General features: G+C 39.6%; 1 protein-coding gene and 1 long non-coding RNA gene across 2 annotated transcripts; one reads left to right on the top strand and one right to left on the bottom strand.

Annotated features, from left to right (window-relative positions):
• The first annotated feature begins 2,078 nt into the window (after positions 1 to 2,078).
• On the top strand, positions 2,079 to 10,168 carry lpla (lipoprotein lipase a). The gene is made up of 10 exons (XM_007579089.2): positions 2,079 to 2,392; positions 3,093 to 3,298; positions 4,482 to 4,661; positions 5,133 to 5,244; positions 5,971 to 6,213; positions 6,611 to 6,853; positions 7,476 to 7,596; positions 8,737 to 8,919; positions 9,004 to 9,111; positions 9,204 to 10,168. The coding sequence occupies exons 1-10, from the start codon at positions 2,287 to 2,289 to the stop codon at positions 9,253 to 9,255; spliced, it is 1,554 nt and encodes a 517-aa protein (XP_007579151.1). The 5' UTR covers positions 2,079 to 2,286; the 3' UTR covers positions 9,256 to 10,168.
• LOC103156886 (uncharacterized) lies at positions 9,797 to 17,862 on the bottom strand. Its single transcript, XR_001659815.1, has 3 exons — positions 17,782 to 17,862; positions 11,932 to 11,992; positions 9,797 to 11,547 (listed from the first exon to the last, which is right to left on the bottom strand). It is a non-coding gene; the product is annotated as an uncharacterized LOC103156886 (long non-coding RNA).
• Positions 17,863 to 18,678: the final 816 nt, after the last annotated feature.

Raw genomic sequence — 18,678 nt, forward strand, 5'->3', positions numbered from 1 at the left:
TCTTTACAAAGGGAAAAGACAGACAGTTTTTTTTTTCTTTTAATCTTATTTTGTTGCTCTCTGCTTCGTCTTCCCTGTAATTTCTGCATTTAGTAAAGGTCATAAGTTGTGCGTTTCAGGTGACACAGTCCTCTCAACATGAAAACGTGATGTTAAACCTTTGCCTCTTGTCAATGTACACAGGAAACATCTGTCTTCCTTCTATAGTGGGTAACAATGCAACTGCGGCGGTGTATGCCATAGAACATGAGGCTCAGGCTAACAGAGCAGCTGCTTGGGCCCCCTCACACTTACAGTGAGGCCCCACAGAGCAGTGGAGCTTTGCCAGTTGGACCGTGAATATTTTCCTCAGTCTGAGAAGACTGCTTCGGATTATAGTGTCCACATTTATAGATTTACAGGGGTGTCAAACTCCAGCACTCAAGGGCCGGTGTCCTGCAGTTTTTAGATGTGCCACAGGTACAAAACACCGGAATCAAATGGCTTAATTGCCTCCTTCTTGTGTAGATAAGTTCTCCAGAGCCTTGCTAATGACCTGATTATTCTATTCAGGTGTGGTGCAGCAGAGAAACATCTAAAAGTTGGAGGACTGCAGTTTGACATGTGGTCTAGCAGATGATTAACAATAAAAGTTTTCTGATGGATTCATATTGCATGTCTCCTCATCATGGCTCACAGCTCAAAGCAGATCTGACCAAGCGGGGCTCCCAAAACTCCCAATTCACTTCTGTTACGCGAAGGAGCCGAAGGAAGTGGAGAAGCTTTCTGCCAGAAAATGTCCATCACTTGTTCTGCTTGGGTTTGGGGACCTCAGAGCTACTGCGGAGGAATGAGTTTTAAAATGTAGATGACCAGTACAGCATGAAGGAAATATGTGTTGCTGATGAGGCTGGTGGGTGATGGGTTGGGTCCAAGGCTGGTGGTGAACATGGGTCAGAAGAAGATGAATTACTACAGCTGTTCAGTGTTTGGATTTTTCAGCCAAACAGAAAATTTAAATAGTTCTGAATAAATCAAGAAAACTTGCCCTATTCCATGATCTCCCAATAATAAATTCTTAATATCATTCAAGATTTTGCTTTAGAGCTCATTGCACATTTTTGCAGTGCCTTTTGAAAACTATTGACACTTTTCCACATGTTGACATGTTGCAACAAAAAACTTTACAACATTTTATTTGGGTTTTTGTGTGACATACCTATACAAAGTAGTGTCCAGTACGGAGATGATCATACTATATGTGTTTTTTAAAACCAAATAAAAATCTGTGCTACATGTGCTGCGATTATAGCTGCAGGTCTCTTGGGTGCATCTCTTCCAACATTGTCACTTTTGTCAGAATTAGATATTTATAAAATGAAAGAATTGAGAGTAAATTCATCCATTGTCTAAACCAACTACATGTCTGCGCAAGGCTTGAGTTGGGCTTCACTCTGGACAGGTCACAAGTCCATCACATGACAGTCAAATATACACTAAGCAAACAACCAAACCACACACACTCATATCAAGGACAAATTCAAGAGGTCATTTAACCCAACAACAGTCAGGTTTTTGGACTGCAGGAGGAAACTGGAGTACCTGGGGAAAACCAACCTGCTGCAGAAAATGTCTTGGCCAGGATTCCATCCTGTTTTGCCGCAATGCAGCAGCGCTAACAACCTTGCTGTCCTAAAAATAAAATGTTTCCTACAAACACAATGAATCAGGTTTTCTTTCACTAACTTGTTCAAAGAGCGCTTTTTAAATTAGTTAGAAACCTTTTAATATCCTAATGCATGACAAAAATACCTATTACCACATCATTTTGGCAGCAGATCAAAGGAAAGTGTCGGGTAATCACTAAAACCAGACACACGGACAGTTGGGAACTGACACTAATGTTGCTCCGTAAATGAAACCTTCTGCTTGGCTGCCAGGGGCCCCGCTTTCCTCACAGCAGGATGACCAACCTCCTTAGTTTTTTTTTTTTTTTAGAGCTGGGACAGCGTTTAGTCTCCGCCCCCCAAAACTTTCCAGCCAATCACGCTTGAGTATTCAAATAAGCCACCCATTAAGATGACCTGCAGCGGCAAATGTTACAGACCATAAGCAACTTCACCCTTAAACCGCAAACAGCTCACCACTTTGTCACCGGTGCTTTGGGTTTAAGTGGATCCATAACTATTCGACCAACCAAAAAAAACAAAACAAAAAAAAAACAAACAAACAAACAATAAAACCAAAACCAACAAAAAAACTTTAAAATCAAGAAATCCAAATCAAGAGGAAAAACTCAGTAACAATATGGGAAAAGAAATGATTTGCTTTGTGACTATTTGGATAACTTTGGGAAGCATCCACGCAACCTTTTCTTCAGATGTCGAACCCACCGCCAACTCAACTGCTTTTGGTAAGACTCACATTTATTCTGATCAGACTTTTAAACAGAACAAAACGAGAAGCAGGTAAAGGTTATAAATATGTGGATAGCAGGTTTATTGCTGCACGCGGCTCCACTTTTGACCGATATTAACCCGTCTTTAAAAAGAGCGCAGGTCTGCATTCAGCTCCATGTGTGCGTGACGAAAAGCAGCAGGCAGGAGCTTTTTTTGTTGTTGGTCTGAGGATAGATAAGAGGAGGGAGGAAACGTTGGTTGAAGTTGATACAGAAAATAATTTCTTCACACAATAATGTTTATTCTTCTTTGAATTTAATAAAACACAACTGTTTTACTCAGGTTGAGCACAGTTTGCGCGTTGAATTTTAATTAGACCGACTCTTCTTAACACTCGCTCCGACCCATTAAGAATGATTCCTTTAGAGGAAAACTGAAAAACCCGCATTCAGTTATTTGGTTTAATTAATAATGTAGAAATGCTTTCGTGTTATCAAGAAATTGAGTTTTCCCGGTAAAGATTCAGAAAGGACAAAAGGGGGCGACACTGTCACGCCTTATTTAGTCACTTAAAAAAAATACGTTGTTCACAATTAAGGACAATCAGCCAACTAGCATTTAAAATGCTTCTCTGTGAACAAATCCCAATTGTCCAACCTGACAGAACAGATTAACCCCAACGATCCGCTGCGCTCTCCGTTTGTTTTGCAACAGCAAACAGCACAGTCACCGATGCGCCTGTGCCAACCACCACTGAATGGATGACGGATTTCACTGACATCGTGTCCAAGTTCTCCCTGCGCACCGCCGAGCTCCCGGATGATGATATGTGCTACATGGTGGCCGGCAGACCAGAAACCATCACCGAGTGCGCATTCAACCCAGAAACCCAGACCTTCATTGTGATACATGGCTGGACGGTTAGTAACACTGAAACTAACTTTTTTTGTGTGCACAAAGCTTCTGCGCAGATATGTTTAGGCAGTGCAACATAAAAATGCATCACAGATACTGAGAAAAAAAAAAAAAAAGAAGTCCTGCAACATATGATGGCAAAAAGCACAAGCTGTGGAGGGGACACGGCACACAGTCCATGCATGCATCTTCTGCTGTAATTTGATTTAAAACCAGTCATGCTGCACAATTTGAACCTGATGATACCTTGGCCAGTCTCCAACAGAACACAGAGGCAGTGCTGGATAAACCACGCCATATGGCAGCTGACCTCAGACACTGACCTGACCATGTGTGCATTGTCAGTCACATGTTTTCTGCAGCACAAGCTAAACTACTATGGAAGTAAAACAAAATGGGAGAATGAAAACATGATCTCACTCAAATAAGAAATATTGATAATAAATGCAAGAGAAGTTGAGTCTTCTCCAGCTCTGCTTTGTCCTTTAACCTGCTGCTGTTCACCACCTGTCAGACGGCGATAATAATTGTTTTACGCCTTTGCTTACAAAAAAGACAAATTTGGAATATTTCAGAAATAGTTAAAATCTCAGAAAACGTGGACAGTTTATGATGTGGAAAATGAAAAAGTCCCACACTGCTGTGATCAGCATGTCTGGTCACCAGCTGACTTCAGTTTGGCTATCAGAGCAGATAGGCTGACTAATTAACCAGCTCACATCATGTGTTGGGCATTTAAAATGCAGACTGGCAAACCAAAAGGGATAAAACACTGTCCAATAACCTCTTAGAAAGTAGTGCACATTCAATATTTATGATGCACAATACAAAAACTGTGATAGCAATACTCAAACTATTACATGCTATATAATCTTAACAGCAGTTTGAGTGATTTTGCTTCCCTTTTCTACACCATGTTGATGCTCAGGATTATTACTCATATTTAGCATAGTGAAGGTTCTCATACCAGTCGATTCCTTGACAGTGCAAACACGATGAGAAACTGGTGTTACTTGGTTACATTAATACAATCTTATGTTTCACAGTTCTTTGAAACATAAGGCATCAACAGCACAAAACGTGACTATCGGCATTTACCTGCAAACTTTGTAAAAATGCAGGTAAATGTTTTTGTTCAAACATCATGGGCCACAGTTTCACCTGCTGCTTTTATGTTTTGCCCTGCAGGTAACAGGGATGTTTGAGAGCTGGGTCCCCAAGCTGGTGTCCGCCCTGTATGAGCGCGTGCCAACTGCAAACGTGATCGTGGTGGATTGGCTGACCCGCGCCAACCAGCACTACCCCACCTCCGCAGCCTACACCAAGCTGGTTGGCCGAGACGTGGCCAAGTTCGTTACCTGGCTGCAGGTGAGCCGTTGGATCGCCCTCCCTCTGCATTAGCTTTTTGAGTTCTGTAAATATAACATGTGACAATTGTTGAGTTCACATTATTGGCTAAAATCTGCTCCGTAATGCTCCGTTCCCAATGGGGCCATGTGGTTGTGTTTGTCTACGCTATGAGATTTTAAATGGCTATAAACACATTTTATAGTCATGTCTGCGGCTATCGCTGCGAGGCTTAGTGTTAGCGAGGGCACGGCTTTTGCAACAACCCAAAGCTTTCCCTTTGCTTACGCAACTTCAAACTTTAAAAGCAGTCTAGAATTTGGCATAGCATGAAATTGCACCGAATCCTTTCTCTGGATTGTTTCCCACATTCATTCCTGGGGCAGAATGCTTCAGAGCCTTGCCAAGTACAGCTTGCATTTCTGCAGGCTTCCCTGTCGATTGTATTAAGGCGTTCCATGCACACGCCTGACTTGTTTTGTTGCTTTGCAGAAAGAGCTGCAGTTGCCCTGGGAGAGGATTCATCTTTTGGGATACAGTCTGGGAGCACATGTGGCCGGCATTGCTGGAGACCTCACTGACCATAAGATCAGCAGGATCACAGGTGACTCCTGTTAAATGACTACCAGGATTCCTGTACAGTTTGAAAAAGTTAGCAGTTTGATTTAAAGGTTTTGCAGTTTTGGTTCAGTATCAATCCATCCGTTAATGACATAACTTCATATAAAGTATTAGATCTATGGTATTTATATGCTAAAAATGGTTAAAGGCGGCCGAGGACTTTGAAAAATTGACTCAATTTTGACATATAGGAACGTTGGGTTATAATCTAAATTCAAAAAAAGACCTCGATAAAGTTGTAAAAATGTTAACTACATGTTTTTAATATGCTGTTTGGTTATTTTAGTATTAAATTGAGTTCTTAAGGTTATTGGTGCGTACTTTCATGTATGTACGTCCGAGTCTGTCAGCCTCTACATTCCAGGCCTCCATTGTGTGTGTGTGTGTGTGTGTGTGTGTGTGTGTGTGTGTGCATGCAGCCAATTTGTTTCAGATTTAGAGCTCCAAGTTGCTCCTATGAAGTTGGTCCAGCTTTAAAATCTCTCTGACCTCCTTCAAATAATGGTGTGTTTACTAGATCTGAGAGCAGTGGGCCATTAAGCACCATCAAACTTTTTTTTTTTTTCCTGCACAAATCAGAAGGAGGTCAGACTGAGAACAGACTTTCAAGCCTTTAATGCTTTGAAACACAACGGTTCCAAATGGTAGCATTTTATCTCCAGTCACGTTTATCTCCACAGCTGATCGATTGTTTTGTTCTCGTGCCCAGGTCTGGATCCCGCCGGTCCCACCTTTGAGCACGCAGACGAGCAGAGCACTCTGTCCCGAGGCGATGCCCAGTTTGTGGACGTCCTGCACACCAACACCAGAGGCTCTCCAGACCGCAGCATTGGCATCCAGAGGCCAGTGGGCCACATTGACATTTACCCTAACGGAGGAACCTTCCAGCCGGGTTGTGACATCCAGAATACCTTGCTGGGGATTGCATCAGAAGGGATCAAGGGCCTCCAAAGTATGTAACTCAAAATCTCCCAGGCTTCTAGAGATAATGAATTAGCTTTGTTTTTTAATTATACTAGTCTTAGGAATAATATATTGTTAGCAGATTTCAGTCAGAAGTCAGGCAGGTGCTTGCTAAAACAAATGGTTGCAAGTTAAAGTGTCTTTGCCTCCAATCATAACATTCCAAGCTAAAAACATGAAGTGAGCAAAAATATCTGGTGTATTTCCTCAATATTTTGTTGCTTCATGCTTTTAGAAACCAGAACATAGCGTTGGATGCCTTCTGGTCCTCGTTTGTGACTGTCTTATGAATGAAAAAAGGAGAACAAACACCAGGAAGTAATTTTCTGCCTTTGCCAGCGTTTATCTGCAAAAACCGAAGAGTCTTCTTGCCTTCTTGTTTGCAGATATGGATCAGCTTATCAAATGCTCCCATGAGCGCTCCATCCACTTGTTCATTGACTCGCTGCTGAACACCCAGCAGCAGAGCATGGCCTACCGCTGCAACTCCAAGGACGCCTTCAACAAGGGAATGTGCCTGAGCTGCAGGAAGAACCGATGCAACAAGCTTGGCTACAACATCAACAAGGTCCGGACGGCCCGCAGTGCCAGGATGTACCTCAAGACTCGGGATATGATGCCTTACAAAGGTAAATCTCCACAGAAACGGTGTGAAACTAAAGTAAACTCGACTTTTTCCACGGAGACGGAAATTTGTACTTGAATATTGACTGCAAGAACAGAAAGGGAATCTGTTTAACATCTAAGAAAAGTAGAAAAGTCTTCCTGGATTTACATGCTTTAGTCTGCATCATTGGGAGTTAAATCGTGCACATGCCTTCATTAAAAGTAATCCTCAGATTATTTGCTACCGTGACTCGATGCGGTTAGAGTAAATGTGTCTCCTTGGACCCGACAGTGATTGTGGAAACTTGAGACAGCTTCACAAGGACAGCAAGCTCGGTGCATTCATGAGGTCATGGGTATTTTAGTTGCTAAAGTATGCTAAAGTAAAGTGATACCTGTGCATTACTTTGGCAGTGGAAAAGTTCTTTTTCGTTGTTTTTTTTAGAAATCACAAATCAGCAAATGTGTAAACATTTACTTGATAAATAGCAAGCTGTTTCAAGAGCTTCTAAGGGTCTCCACATGCATGCTTGAAGCCAAACAAGAATATACTAATCGGTGTCTAAAGCTCTAGTCAAGGGTGAAGTAGAGCGTAAGTAGAAATGTATCATTTCACTGAGAGTGAATCTTCTTTCCATCCTGCAGTTTTCCATTACCAAGTGAAGGCACACTTCTTCAGCAAGGACAAACAGAGCTTCAGTGAGCAGCCAATCAAGATTTCACTGTACGGAACCCACGGAGAGAAGGAGGACATCCCGCTTGTCCTGTACGTACACGAAGCTGAGCGTGCAACAGAAAGACATGCAACTCAGCAACAGTGTTGTTCACCAGCATTTGTTGGTGGAAATGAGGGTCTAAGACCGATTTCAGGTTTCAGGTTTTGTGAAAACATGGCAATTCTGATTTTAGATCATTTCTAAAAAAAAAAACTACAAACTGCTTTTTTTTTTTTTTACCAAGAAAACTAAACTTAAAGCACAAATATCCTAATAATAAAACATTCATAGTAAACTAAAAAAAAAAAGCAAAATTCTCAATTGCATCATTGAAAATCCACAAACATATTGTGGGTATATGTTTGTGGATAAGGGTATCTATAAGTAAAATCAGAGCAAAAATAATACAAAATTAGTGTATTTAATTTACTCTTTTACATACAGATTATAGGTTGCTAATAATTTTGTATACCTCAAAATACAGAAGTGGACTGTAACAAAATATATTCCTTTCTTCTCTATATATTCATTTAATACAAATAATTTCTGTCTTAACAATAAAAACAACTTAATATTTAAGAGGATGTGATTTTAGAGTTATGTTAGTAAAATCACTCATTCCTTTATCAGTGTTTCTATGGTCGATTATTAATAATGCACAGCAGGACCCGAAGGGGACGTCACACTGTGTGTGTTAGAGAATGGGTGATGTTTCACAGTTAAACAGGAGTTCACTAATATTACCAAAGTCAAAAAGACTGCAGAATGGATGATCTAAATGGTTTATAGCATCTTCTGTTAGAGCGACTATCAGAGTTATCTTGGTTAGCATAACAAAATGCAACCAGTTGTCCATTTGTTTTCCCTTTAGCAAAGGTAGACCGTTACTTTACCTAAGCCTCCTGCAGCTTTTAGGTGTTTTATTACTCCAACAAGTCAGTGGGACTAAAAACAGCTAACTTTCAATCTCCTTCCTCTAGTCATTACTTCTACCGTGAAGAGAAATGTGATCAGCTTAATCCGATAGATAAAATGGATTCAATAATAAGAAAAATTATTTCATTTTTTAGGCTAAGTTTAAAATGTATGAATTCTGGTCAGCAGCCAGTTTCTCAGTGAATCTTTACATATTAATACATACTAATCAAATATGCCAATATCTGACCATATTTCCCACTTCAACCCATCAGGCCCTCCCTTGATAGCAACAGCACCTCGTCCTTCCTGATCACCACCGACGTGGACATCGGTGACCTGATGATCGTCAAGATTCGCTGGGAGAAGGACGCACTTTTCAGCTGGTCCGACCTTTGGGGCAGCAGCAAGTTTCACCTCCGAAAGCTCCGCATCAAATGTGGCGAGACTCAGTCCAAGTGAGTTCCTGGTCTCTAACATTTACTTACTCAAGAATTAAATATTTATTGTTGACTGAACATATATTATCTGTGTGACTGCAGGGTGATCTTTAACGCAAAGGAAGGAGAGTTTGCTTACCTTGTTAGGGGAGGGGAAAATGCAGTCTTTGTCAAGTCAAAAGAAGACACACTGAGCCGTAAAGAAAGACAGTAAGTCACTCATCTCCCAACAGACTCAAATCCTGATGAACCTAAACCCGATCAGCATCGAATCTGATGTTTTAATCTTTTCTTCCCGCCAGGATGCACAGACTCAAGACGCAGGGTAGTCTCTTTGGTCAGAACGAGGCTTGAAGAAAACTTGAAATTACTCACCGGAATCATCATCCATCTCTAGCAGCACAGCCAAAGATGGACAGCACACAGAAACACTGGGGAACCATGTGCAGACACCTAGACACTTAGTGAAAGCTCCCGTCTTCCTACTTCTGCCCTGAAACCAGCCCAACCTCATCCACAGTTTATGAAATCAGTCTTCTTCTGACTTCATGTGTCTCTCTTCAAATTCTGCTGCTGCTGCAAAAAAGTTACTGGTTTTGTTTTTGAGGATGTGCTTGTTTTTTTTTTGCTTTTTTGTTTTTTTAAACAACTGTCCATTTTAAGTAGCTATTGCTGCTTTGTAATCATTGTTTATGCTTGTGTATCATGTATGAACTGTTTTTACTGACTTTGATGTAATTTCAGAACCCTGAAATGTTGTGTTTCCTTTGCCTATGTGAACTGGGATTATTGATGACCTGTAAATGATTCTTAGTGATAGGCATAATCATGGCACATTTCTGTGTTTGCTTTTGTTTTCTAATCAACCATTTTGTGCCCACAGTTACATTTTTTAAACCACTAATTACCGACAATCGACAGGGACCAAAGAAACTTTCGCTATTTACTGAAGTCGATCGTAGTGTTCCTTGTAAATACTGTAATCAGAATCAGCGATCTTTTCCTTTTGAACATGAGCCACATGCTAACACCTAATCTCTTGAAGTGTTGTTTGTTCTTTGATTTTGCTGCGTTTTGTGTCATTGGTCAGCATTTAAGATGTGAAGAATGGTCAAACTGCACCATATTAGTGATTTGCATTCTTTCATTTCAGTATTTTTAAGTACAGTGAATCACAGCCATTCATTTAATTATCCAGAATCAGAGTTCCAACTCATAGTTTTACGCAGAACCACAAATTGAGCCTAAAAGAAAGAAAGAAAAAAAATCACCAAACATTAAACAAGCCTTAATGTTCTCCATACATCTCAAGACGAAGACGTCACACTGTATTTATTGATTGTACATTTATATATTTGTATATGAAGCTGTAATATATGTTGGCAGGCTTGCAATGCTGCTTGTATTTCTATAACTGAAGCATTTTTAAATGTTTTTCGTGGAAACAGCTTTGGGAGCGTTGGTTAGACTGAGCCAGTTATTGAGAGCATTGACTTTTTTAATGAACCGGAATCTGGTGCACTGTTTCATAGAAAGAGCCCAGGAATGGTATAATAAAGAGCTACACCCCAGATCAAAATATTTTCTCCTGCTCAAGTTGCTTTTGAAAAATGATTGAATTTATAAATACGCTGGACACAGACGTTTACCAGGGGCCTGTGTAAGTGGTGTTTTCATCAGGTGGACCCTGATTTTCCTCCATATATGAAAAAAACAGGCTCTAAGTTGGAACAAAATGTTAGTATACATGCCTTTTCATCTCACCTCTCGACAACTTGACAGCTTCTGCAAGTCTGAGCAAGATAATGAGGGTAAGAGCTCTTATCCAGTATCAGGAAATTCTTGAGGACAATTTCATGTCATCTGTAAAATAGTTGAGGCTGTGTGCCTTTTGACCTTCAAACACCGATAATAACCGATGATAAAATTCACCAAGGCTTGGTTCATGAAGGACTCCTTGAAGATACTGGTGTTTGTAATATGCACACAAAGTCAAAAATATCCCAGAACTTTATGCTTTTTTTTTCTCCATTTCCGGCAGGCCAAGATTCTGAAACAAACCCAAAACGGATGTCTGGCTAAAAATCGCAGCTCAAAACAGATCAAATTTACTACAGGAAGTACTAAAGATCGCTATGTGCAATATGGGTGCCTGTTTCTGAGAGCCTGGTTCCAATCAGAACCAGATATTAATTTCTATGTGCAAATGGCCTGATTTTGGCATTTTGTTTGTTGGTGTAGAGGTTCTGGATTATTAATTTCAGCATTTGGACAGTCAGTGCCATGTGTCGATGTCTGTAGTTGGTGCCATTCAGTAAATGAGGGGTTAAAGTTTGACTGGTTCACAGTTATGTTAAGAATATGAAAACATCATTGTTAAGCAATCATCGTTTCATAAGAAGTAAAATCTGGGGTTATTCCATTCCAGCTTTCTAGTCAGAAGATAGTCTGAATTTAAAATAAAAAAAAAATCTCCCTCCTCAGTTACGTGATGCATGGGTTATGTGAGGTTATTTTATGGTTTAGTCAGGGCTCAGCTTCCTCTTGACAAGGGTTTGTACTTCATATATGCAAACCATCAATCCACTGCCTGTACCCACTTCTCCATGTAAGGTCACAGTGGGCCCAGTGCCCGTCTCCTGGTGCCTGTCACCAATCACAAGATAACACAAAGAAACATGAACACACTCACAAGAAAACAACGGAAAGAGACAAGGAAACTTAAGATGCAAACAATTGGACTGTGAGAGAAAGTCTGAGTATCCAGAAAGAACCTACAAACCCAGCATAGGGTTCGAACCCGAGGCCTTCTTCATGCCAAGCAGCTGTTTTAAGAAGTGCACCACCATTCAAGATTAATTTCAAACATTGTGACATTAATTACAACCATTGCTAAATAGATTTACATATCTGTATAACATACAAAACTATATAACATACAATGTGAATACAAAAAGGCTATTAATAGACAAAATTACTTGGAAATAATACAAAATATGAATGATACAAAACAAATTAAAGACGTCATACCCACAGAGAAGACTCCAGGTCTACCATGCAGCTCCCAAACAAACCAGGAAAAAAAGGAAAGCTGGAAAATGAAAGAAAACAAGAACATGAAACGAAAGCACTAAGCAGAAATTATGATGAGCTGCACAAAAAATCAGAAACGGGCCCAAATATGCAAAATCATGAAAAACGGAACAAAACCACAGCAACCATAAAAAACCCCATTAAGACCAAAACAGTTTCAATAAACCAAACCTGTGTGTGGCTGGTGTCACTGAACTCAATTAATTTGGTTAATTACAACTTATTTATGATTTACCAAGAGTGGTGACTGCATTTTCACATGGGACCAATTTAAAGCTTAAATAACTTCATTCCTTTCCGAAATTAAATGACGATTTGAAAACCTTTAGTATTTTCTTGGGGTAAAGGTGTAAAGAAAATGGATGGATGGATGGATGGGATTTTTTGATGATCATTTAAATGTGACAAAAGCGACAATGTGACGAAAAAACAGAGAAAATCTGAAAGCTGACAGATCCATTGCAGCACTGTTTATTAAAAGATGTTTTTTCGTGCACCTAAAGCAGCATAAAAATATGAAAGCTTATGTTTTTAGCTTTTGTTTGGTGCAGGAAACTTGAGATGCTGATAAAAGGCTGCTTTTCCGAAGGCCTGTTAACGGAAAGACAATCCGATATCCAACGTTTCATCGCTGTGGTCCAGAAAACCAATTCTATCTAAAAGTAATGAAACTGTACCGTGACAAATATGAGTGGGGGAAAAAAAAAATCCTAAAACATAATTGGAACCTATAAAACAAGATGGAAGATATTCTAACTCATTTGGTCAGTAAGGATTGATTAATTAATAAATGTGGGTGTCATCAGAGTAGCAGCTGACATGTTCATCATGTTCCCTGAAAATAATACAAACAGGAGACCAGAATAGACAGAGCAGAAGTGCATGGTCCAGAATCCGGTGTATCAACAAAACTAACCATGAAAAGTATTTAAAAACATGTTAGGTAACTGATAGACAACATAATAATAGAACAGAAAAAGCAAAACGAAGAGTTAATATCTTAAAGAAAAATTCTGCAAACTTCAACCAAGCAGAAAACAGGAGTTGAGGCACTGCAGGGACAATAATAAACAAATTAAAAGCAATCTATGAACATCACAACTCAGGCAAATGAATGGGGGAAACACTGTTAATAGGTGTCCAAATGAGGTCTTTCATTTCTCACTTAAAGTTGTGATTTCAAGTTTTGGTGTTTTTCCAGCTGTGGGCTGGGAAAGATTACGCTTTTTATTTTTCCCTGAACAAAATTTGAATGGAAAAAAATTTACAAAATAAGTGGTGTTAAGTGCCGAGTTGTTTAACGACTCTTAGTCACACCAGGAGATAATAGGCCTTCGGTGATTCCCAGAGGTGTTGTCATGATCCTGAAACATCTGGGATTCATCCCGGCCCATGAGTGGTTGAATTTGTTTCAGCAAATTAGTCTGGGTTGGTTTTAAACAATTTTATATTAAAAAATAGTTGCACCAGAGAGTTTTTAATGAATGTGAAATAAACAAGAAATTTGGTCCAACAATTATTTCCAACAATTTGTGAGATATAGAAAAATTGTATTAAAAAAATGCATTTTTGTCTGTCAAAGGCTGCTGCTCTTATCACAGAAACTTTAATCACTTAATGTCTAATAAATGTGATCCTCTTCTCTACTTTAACTCCAATTTAAATCTCATCCAAATGTTCAATTATGGCCGATTTTTCATGTATTTTGAGAAGTAACTTGATTTTCTCCTGTTTTGTCAATGACTTCAACACCAACTTATTTTTTTATATATTTTTTCTGAAATCTCACCACAGCTTTGAAAATAAATGGGCTTTAAGACAGGTTTTTAGCACTGATTAATGCTCCTTTATAGATACTCACAATAGACAAAGGCTTTTAAACTAGATATGTTTTTTGCTATGTTTTGTGATTAATCCATCCAATTGTTTTTTCCTCCTTTTACTTTACTTCTACTCAGAGTTTAGGTAGAAGGAAAATAATTATGTTAATGTTATGATGAGGACAAACCAGTTCATCTCCATATGAAGTGAGATATGAGGGAAAGATTTTAAAAGATTTTAAAAGATTGTGAGTCTGACTGAAAACATGTTTTAAAAAGAACAACATTTCTTCCACCCTGGTTGATTCTCAGATGCCAGCGGCTGAAATTAGTTTCCTTTGTATTGGCTGCCTGGCTCTGCCTTTGAGGGGCTCAGTCACAGTAATCTGGTCCATCTCGCAAATAGCTGAGGGGGTTGAGGCGTCGCATCAGGAAGTGTCCTGGTTGACTCCCTTTGAAGGTTTCCCTGGCTGGTCCCAATGGGAGAAGACCCTGGACACGCCCAAACCTGAGACCCAGCAGGAGCTGGAGAAGGTTGGCAACTACTGGACGGAGGTTCATGGAGCCATGCAGATGACAGAGGTAATATATATACCTCTAATAGTCCAAGCAATACTTGGGAACTGGATGAAGCTAATGAACTGAAATCAGATGAAAGAGTCTTTAAAAACTCATTTACATTGGCAAAATGTGGTGGTCAGGAACCTCCAACTCAGATCCAACCTTCAGCTGACAGACGCTTTGGAGCTGATCAGATCCTCAAGTGATTATATTATCCAGACAAAAACATTCACTTGGCTTGACATGTTTTCCAACCCTGAGTACTTAGAAAAATAAATCCAAAAAGATAAAAGACATCTGGCCATGTCGTATTATCAGCACTGAGAGGTTTACCATTGAGTTATCTGCTTCTTTCACGCTTTATAAATCAGGATTTTATCAATTTATAGCATTTCACAAAACATTGCCAGACAATAAAAACCACATAAGAGCCTTATCTGTTCATCAAATTCCCTACAAGTGAAAAGAAAGTGCTTAAATTCACAAACTCGCTGCTCAGAAGTAAACATCCACAGTTTCAGAGCAAGGAAGCTGAAGTCGGTCTAAGAGAAAGCTGGTCAGAAGATGTAAGCCAAACATATTTTCAGGCTGATTATTCTCATAAAGTTGCTCGAGTTTCTCTTCCTTTGCACTCTAGTTGACTCACATGCGTCTCCTCCAGCAACAGGGATTCCCATCTGTCTCTACGGCCGTGTGCTTCTACAAAGCAGTGGGACTAAAGGCTTACTCGGCCAAATGGTTTCATCTCCTTGTTCCAAAAGGTTTGTGTAGACCGACCGCAAACAACAACTATCAAAAAGAAAAAAAAAACTCCTGGAGATTCAGTTATTGGCCCAATTTAGTGAGCAACACCAAAGCTTTATAAATTGACCTCAAGCTGCATGCAGTCCATTTGTGGATGTCATAAAAGACCATCAGTTGTTAATCCTGCATAACAAAGAGTCAGACAACAAAGTGTCGTTACTTTAAACCACCATAGTGGGAACAATGGAGGATTTTTCATTTTTATCTTTCTTTACTCTGGAGTCAGAGGTGGTGCAAAACCTGAACTGGTCACCAGTCTATTACAGAAGCTGATCACAGACAAACATTCACACATCCTCATGTTCTCTACTAAACTACCACAACAAGACCGGACTGAACAAATAAGCACGAGTACGGAAAAGTTAGAGCTGTCTGGTCTGACCACATCAACCCCCAAAGACTGGTGACCTGTTTGCATCTTCAGATATAAAGTTCATCTTAATGTAATATTTATATTTTTATCATATAAAGCACTTTGAATTGTAACTGAAATATGTCATACAAATAAGAACAACAAGTCTTCTGAGCCAAAATGTCAATGAGTAAGGAGTAAAACAGACAAGTAAAGGTACCTCTAATGTACGTAAACAGTGCAGAGGGGTATGAATAATTCTGGGCTCAACTGCATTTGATTAAAAAAACCACATGAACTAAACTTACAGCAGTGGTAACATGTGAAAAATGTTTAAACTTGTTTCTTTCTGTAAAGTGTTTGTGTGAAATAGCAGGATGAAACCCATAAATACTGTGTACTTCTCCCTGCACTCACTGCATCTGACTTGCGCAAAACAACACCATAAGCCATTCCTAGAAATAAGATTTGGAAATAAATCCTGGAAGATCATAAAAAATCAAGAGACATTTTCTGCAAACTTGTGAGAGTCTCTCCAGGAGCCTGTAAATCTCCGCCGCGGAGCGCTGGCGTCGGATTCGCACTCCTCCTCGACTCCCTCTCCTCCTCGAGTCAGACTCTCTCCCCGGCAAAGCCCAGACCAATCGGATCTGAACTGCAGCACCAGGGGTGGAAAAACAAATGCTGTCACTGCTTTTCGAAGAAAGCGTTGACATGTTCGAAGAAGGATAGCAGCTCTTCGGCCAGCTGGCACTCACCGGGAGCAACATCTCAAATGTATCCTTACTTACATTGATGAGAGAAGACTGCCTTTCATTTGTGAGCTGTACTTCTTCAGATGTAAATAGAGCTCTCGGTTTAAAGAAAACTTTCTTTTCATTAACTAAACCAAGCACACATTTAATTATTTCTGACTCTAACAGCCAAAGTTACAAAGTTTACTTCTAAGATTAACATCTCAACAAACTCTCACGCATATTTTTTATATCTAGAGCAAAATAATTCATGTAGTCATACTGTAGGTTCCCAAACTGGACTTTGTCTTCATATCCGGTCCATGAACTCCTCTGTCAGCCATGACAGAGTCCAGCTCACATTCGGTTGACGCCTGAATGAAATGGATCCTGGATATAAACCACTGACATGAACTTCCTTCGTAGGTTGACTGGCCTTATCAGTGGAGATGGGGTAATCCACTGGGAGTCTGCATCGCATGAAGACACACGTCTCTGGAGGCTTTCAGGGAACCCCTCGGTTCTGCACCGGAACCAGAACTTTCTGAAGAGAATATTAATCTCCTCTAGAGTGGGAACGCCTTAGGATTCTCCAGAATAAGTTCAAGACGAATGTCCTTAGTGGACATTTGGTGTTTGGTATTTTGCCGTTTTTCTTGTGTATATGTATTTTAGATTTATTTATATAACTCTTAAGTCTTTTTCTGCTCCCACATTTCTTATGTTTAAATTATTAGTCATCTTTCATCGGTTTGTCTCAGTGTCTCAACTCTTTTCTTCCTTCACAGCTTTTCTGCATCGTTCCATCACAACATTTATATATTTATATTTAATTTTCCCCGTTTTACTCAGATCTTCCTGTAACTCTCCCAGCGGTCTTGTTGGTTCCTCTCCTACTTTTCCTCTGTGGTTCATTCAGTTTGTACCATTTAATAATTTTTTTTGAGCTCACTAAAAATCTCTTCACTTTGTTGGTGTGAAAACCCAACACATAAAGACTGATGTGTCTTATCAAGGACACTTACTGGCAGAATATTACTTTCTACTCATTCACTCTTTGTCTAAACCTATTTATCCTCGGATTAGTGCGGTGAGCCTGGCGTCTATTTCCAGCGGCCATTGGAGATGAGGAGTTCACCCTGGTCAGGCTGCAAGTCCATCACAGAATATTACTATAGTGTTCCTAAATAAAACATAGCAATGTGTATATAAAATCAAAATGCTGTGGTTAAAACGATATATATTCATCAAAACTACTATTCAGTGTAAAGTTTTGAGTAATGTGAGATCCTTTAAACATGTTGCTTAAAACCTTGATATTAACTAAAACTACTTTCATTCTTAAACTACACATTAATATGTACGTTTTGTTTGATTACAACAATTATATTGTTGTAATTTTAACTTGTTTATGCTGTTTAAGTATAATCCTGCTGCAGGATTATAAACAGCCAGTCACATGAAGGCTGTTTCCAGCATAAAGACGTAATCATGAGAACTTTTATGTTCAGCTGACCTTCGTAGCAATAATTGTGGGACCTCAACCATCACCTCATTGGCCTCCTGCCCAGCTTCTCTTGCATCCGGTGCCAGAACTCTGGGAAACGAAATTAGCAGCAGTGAATTAAAGTGCATCCACTCATCTGTGAGCATGTTGTCTTTCAACAGCATGCAACTGCATTTAGCCTTGAGTAAAATGCTTTCTGCAGTAGATCAATGGTCTCGGGTTGTAAGCTGATGCAAACTAGGAACTACAGCTGTTTTTGAATCTTATTCACGTCAATCAGCCTGGACTTTAAATGAAATAAAAATCTGTGTCTGAAATGTGGATGAGCTGGGACCTTTATCTAATGCTGCTCAAAGCAATTCATACAATCAGGTGAATTATTTCAGAACAAAACATTCAGAGAGTAGAAACAATAATCAGCTTGCTAGTTTGGTTTAAAATGCTTCATCAAAACAACTTTTACACTGGAAGTTTGTTGCTGTTGTGATTTTGGCCTCATTTTCTCTCAAAGAATGTGTGTGGAGGACAAGCTGAGCGAAAACCTGCAAACTGTCTATCATGCAAACAAATTGAGCATTAAACTGGAAAATATGAAAAAGTTTAATCTCTATATCTTGTGATTATCGGCAAATAACAGCTAGGAAATGGGAGACTGTGTTTGATTTATCATAGCTAATATTCTGGGGGCGTGTGAGGATGATTTGAGGATCCAGTGAGACAAGTGGGGAGTGTGGATGACCTCTCTTATCGCATGTTGTCCCCTGCCAGATGCCGGCCTGGGTGGTTGCCCATTTTGCCCATATCAGAAACTGTCACTGTCAGGAAGTGACAGATAAAAGCAAATAAGGAGGATCTGACTTGATGCCAGGATTTTTTCTGTTCTCCAGACTCACCAGCAACAAACTG

This window comes from Poecilia formosa, unplaced genomic scaffold (assembly GCF_000485575.1).
Source record: "Poecilia formosa unplaced genomic scaffold, Poecilia_formosa-5.1.2 Scaffold507, whole genome shotgun sequence".
Classification (NCBI taxonomy): Eukaryota; Metazoa; Chordata; class Actinopteri; order Cyprinodontiformes; family Poeciliidae; genus Poecilia; species Poecilia formosa.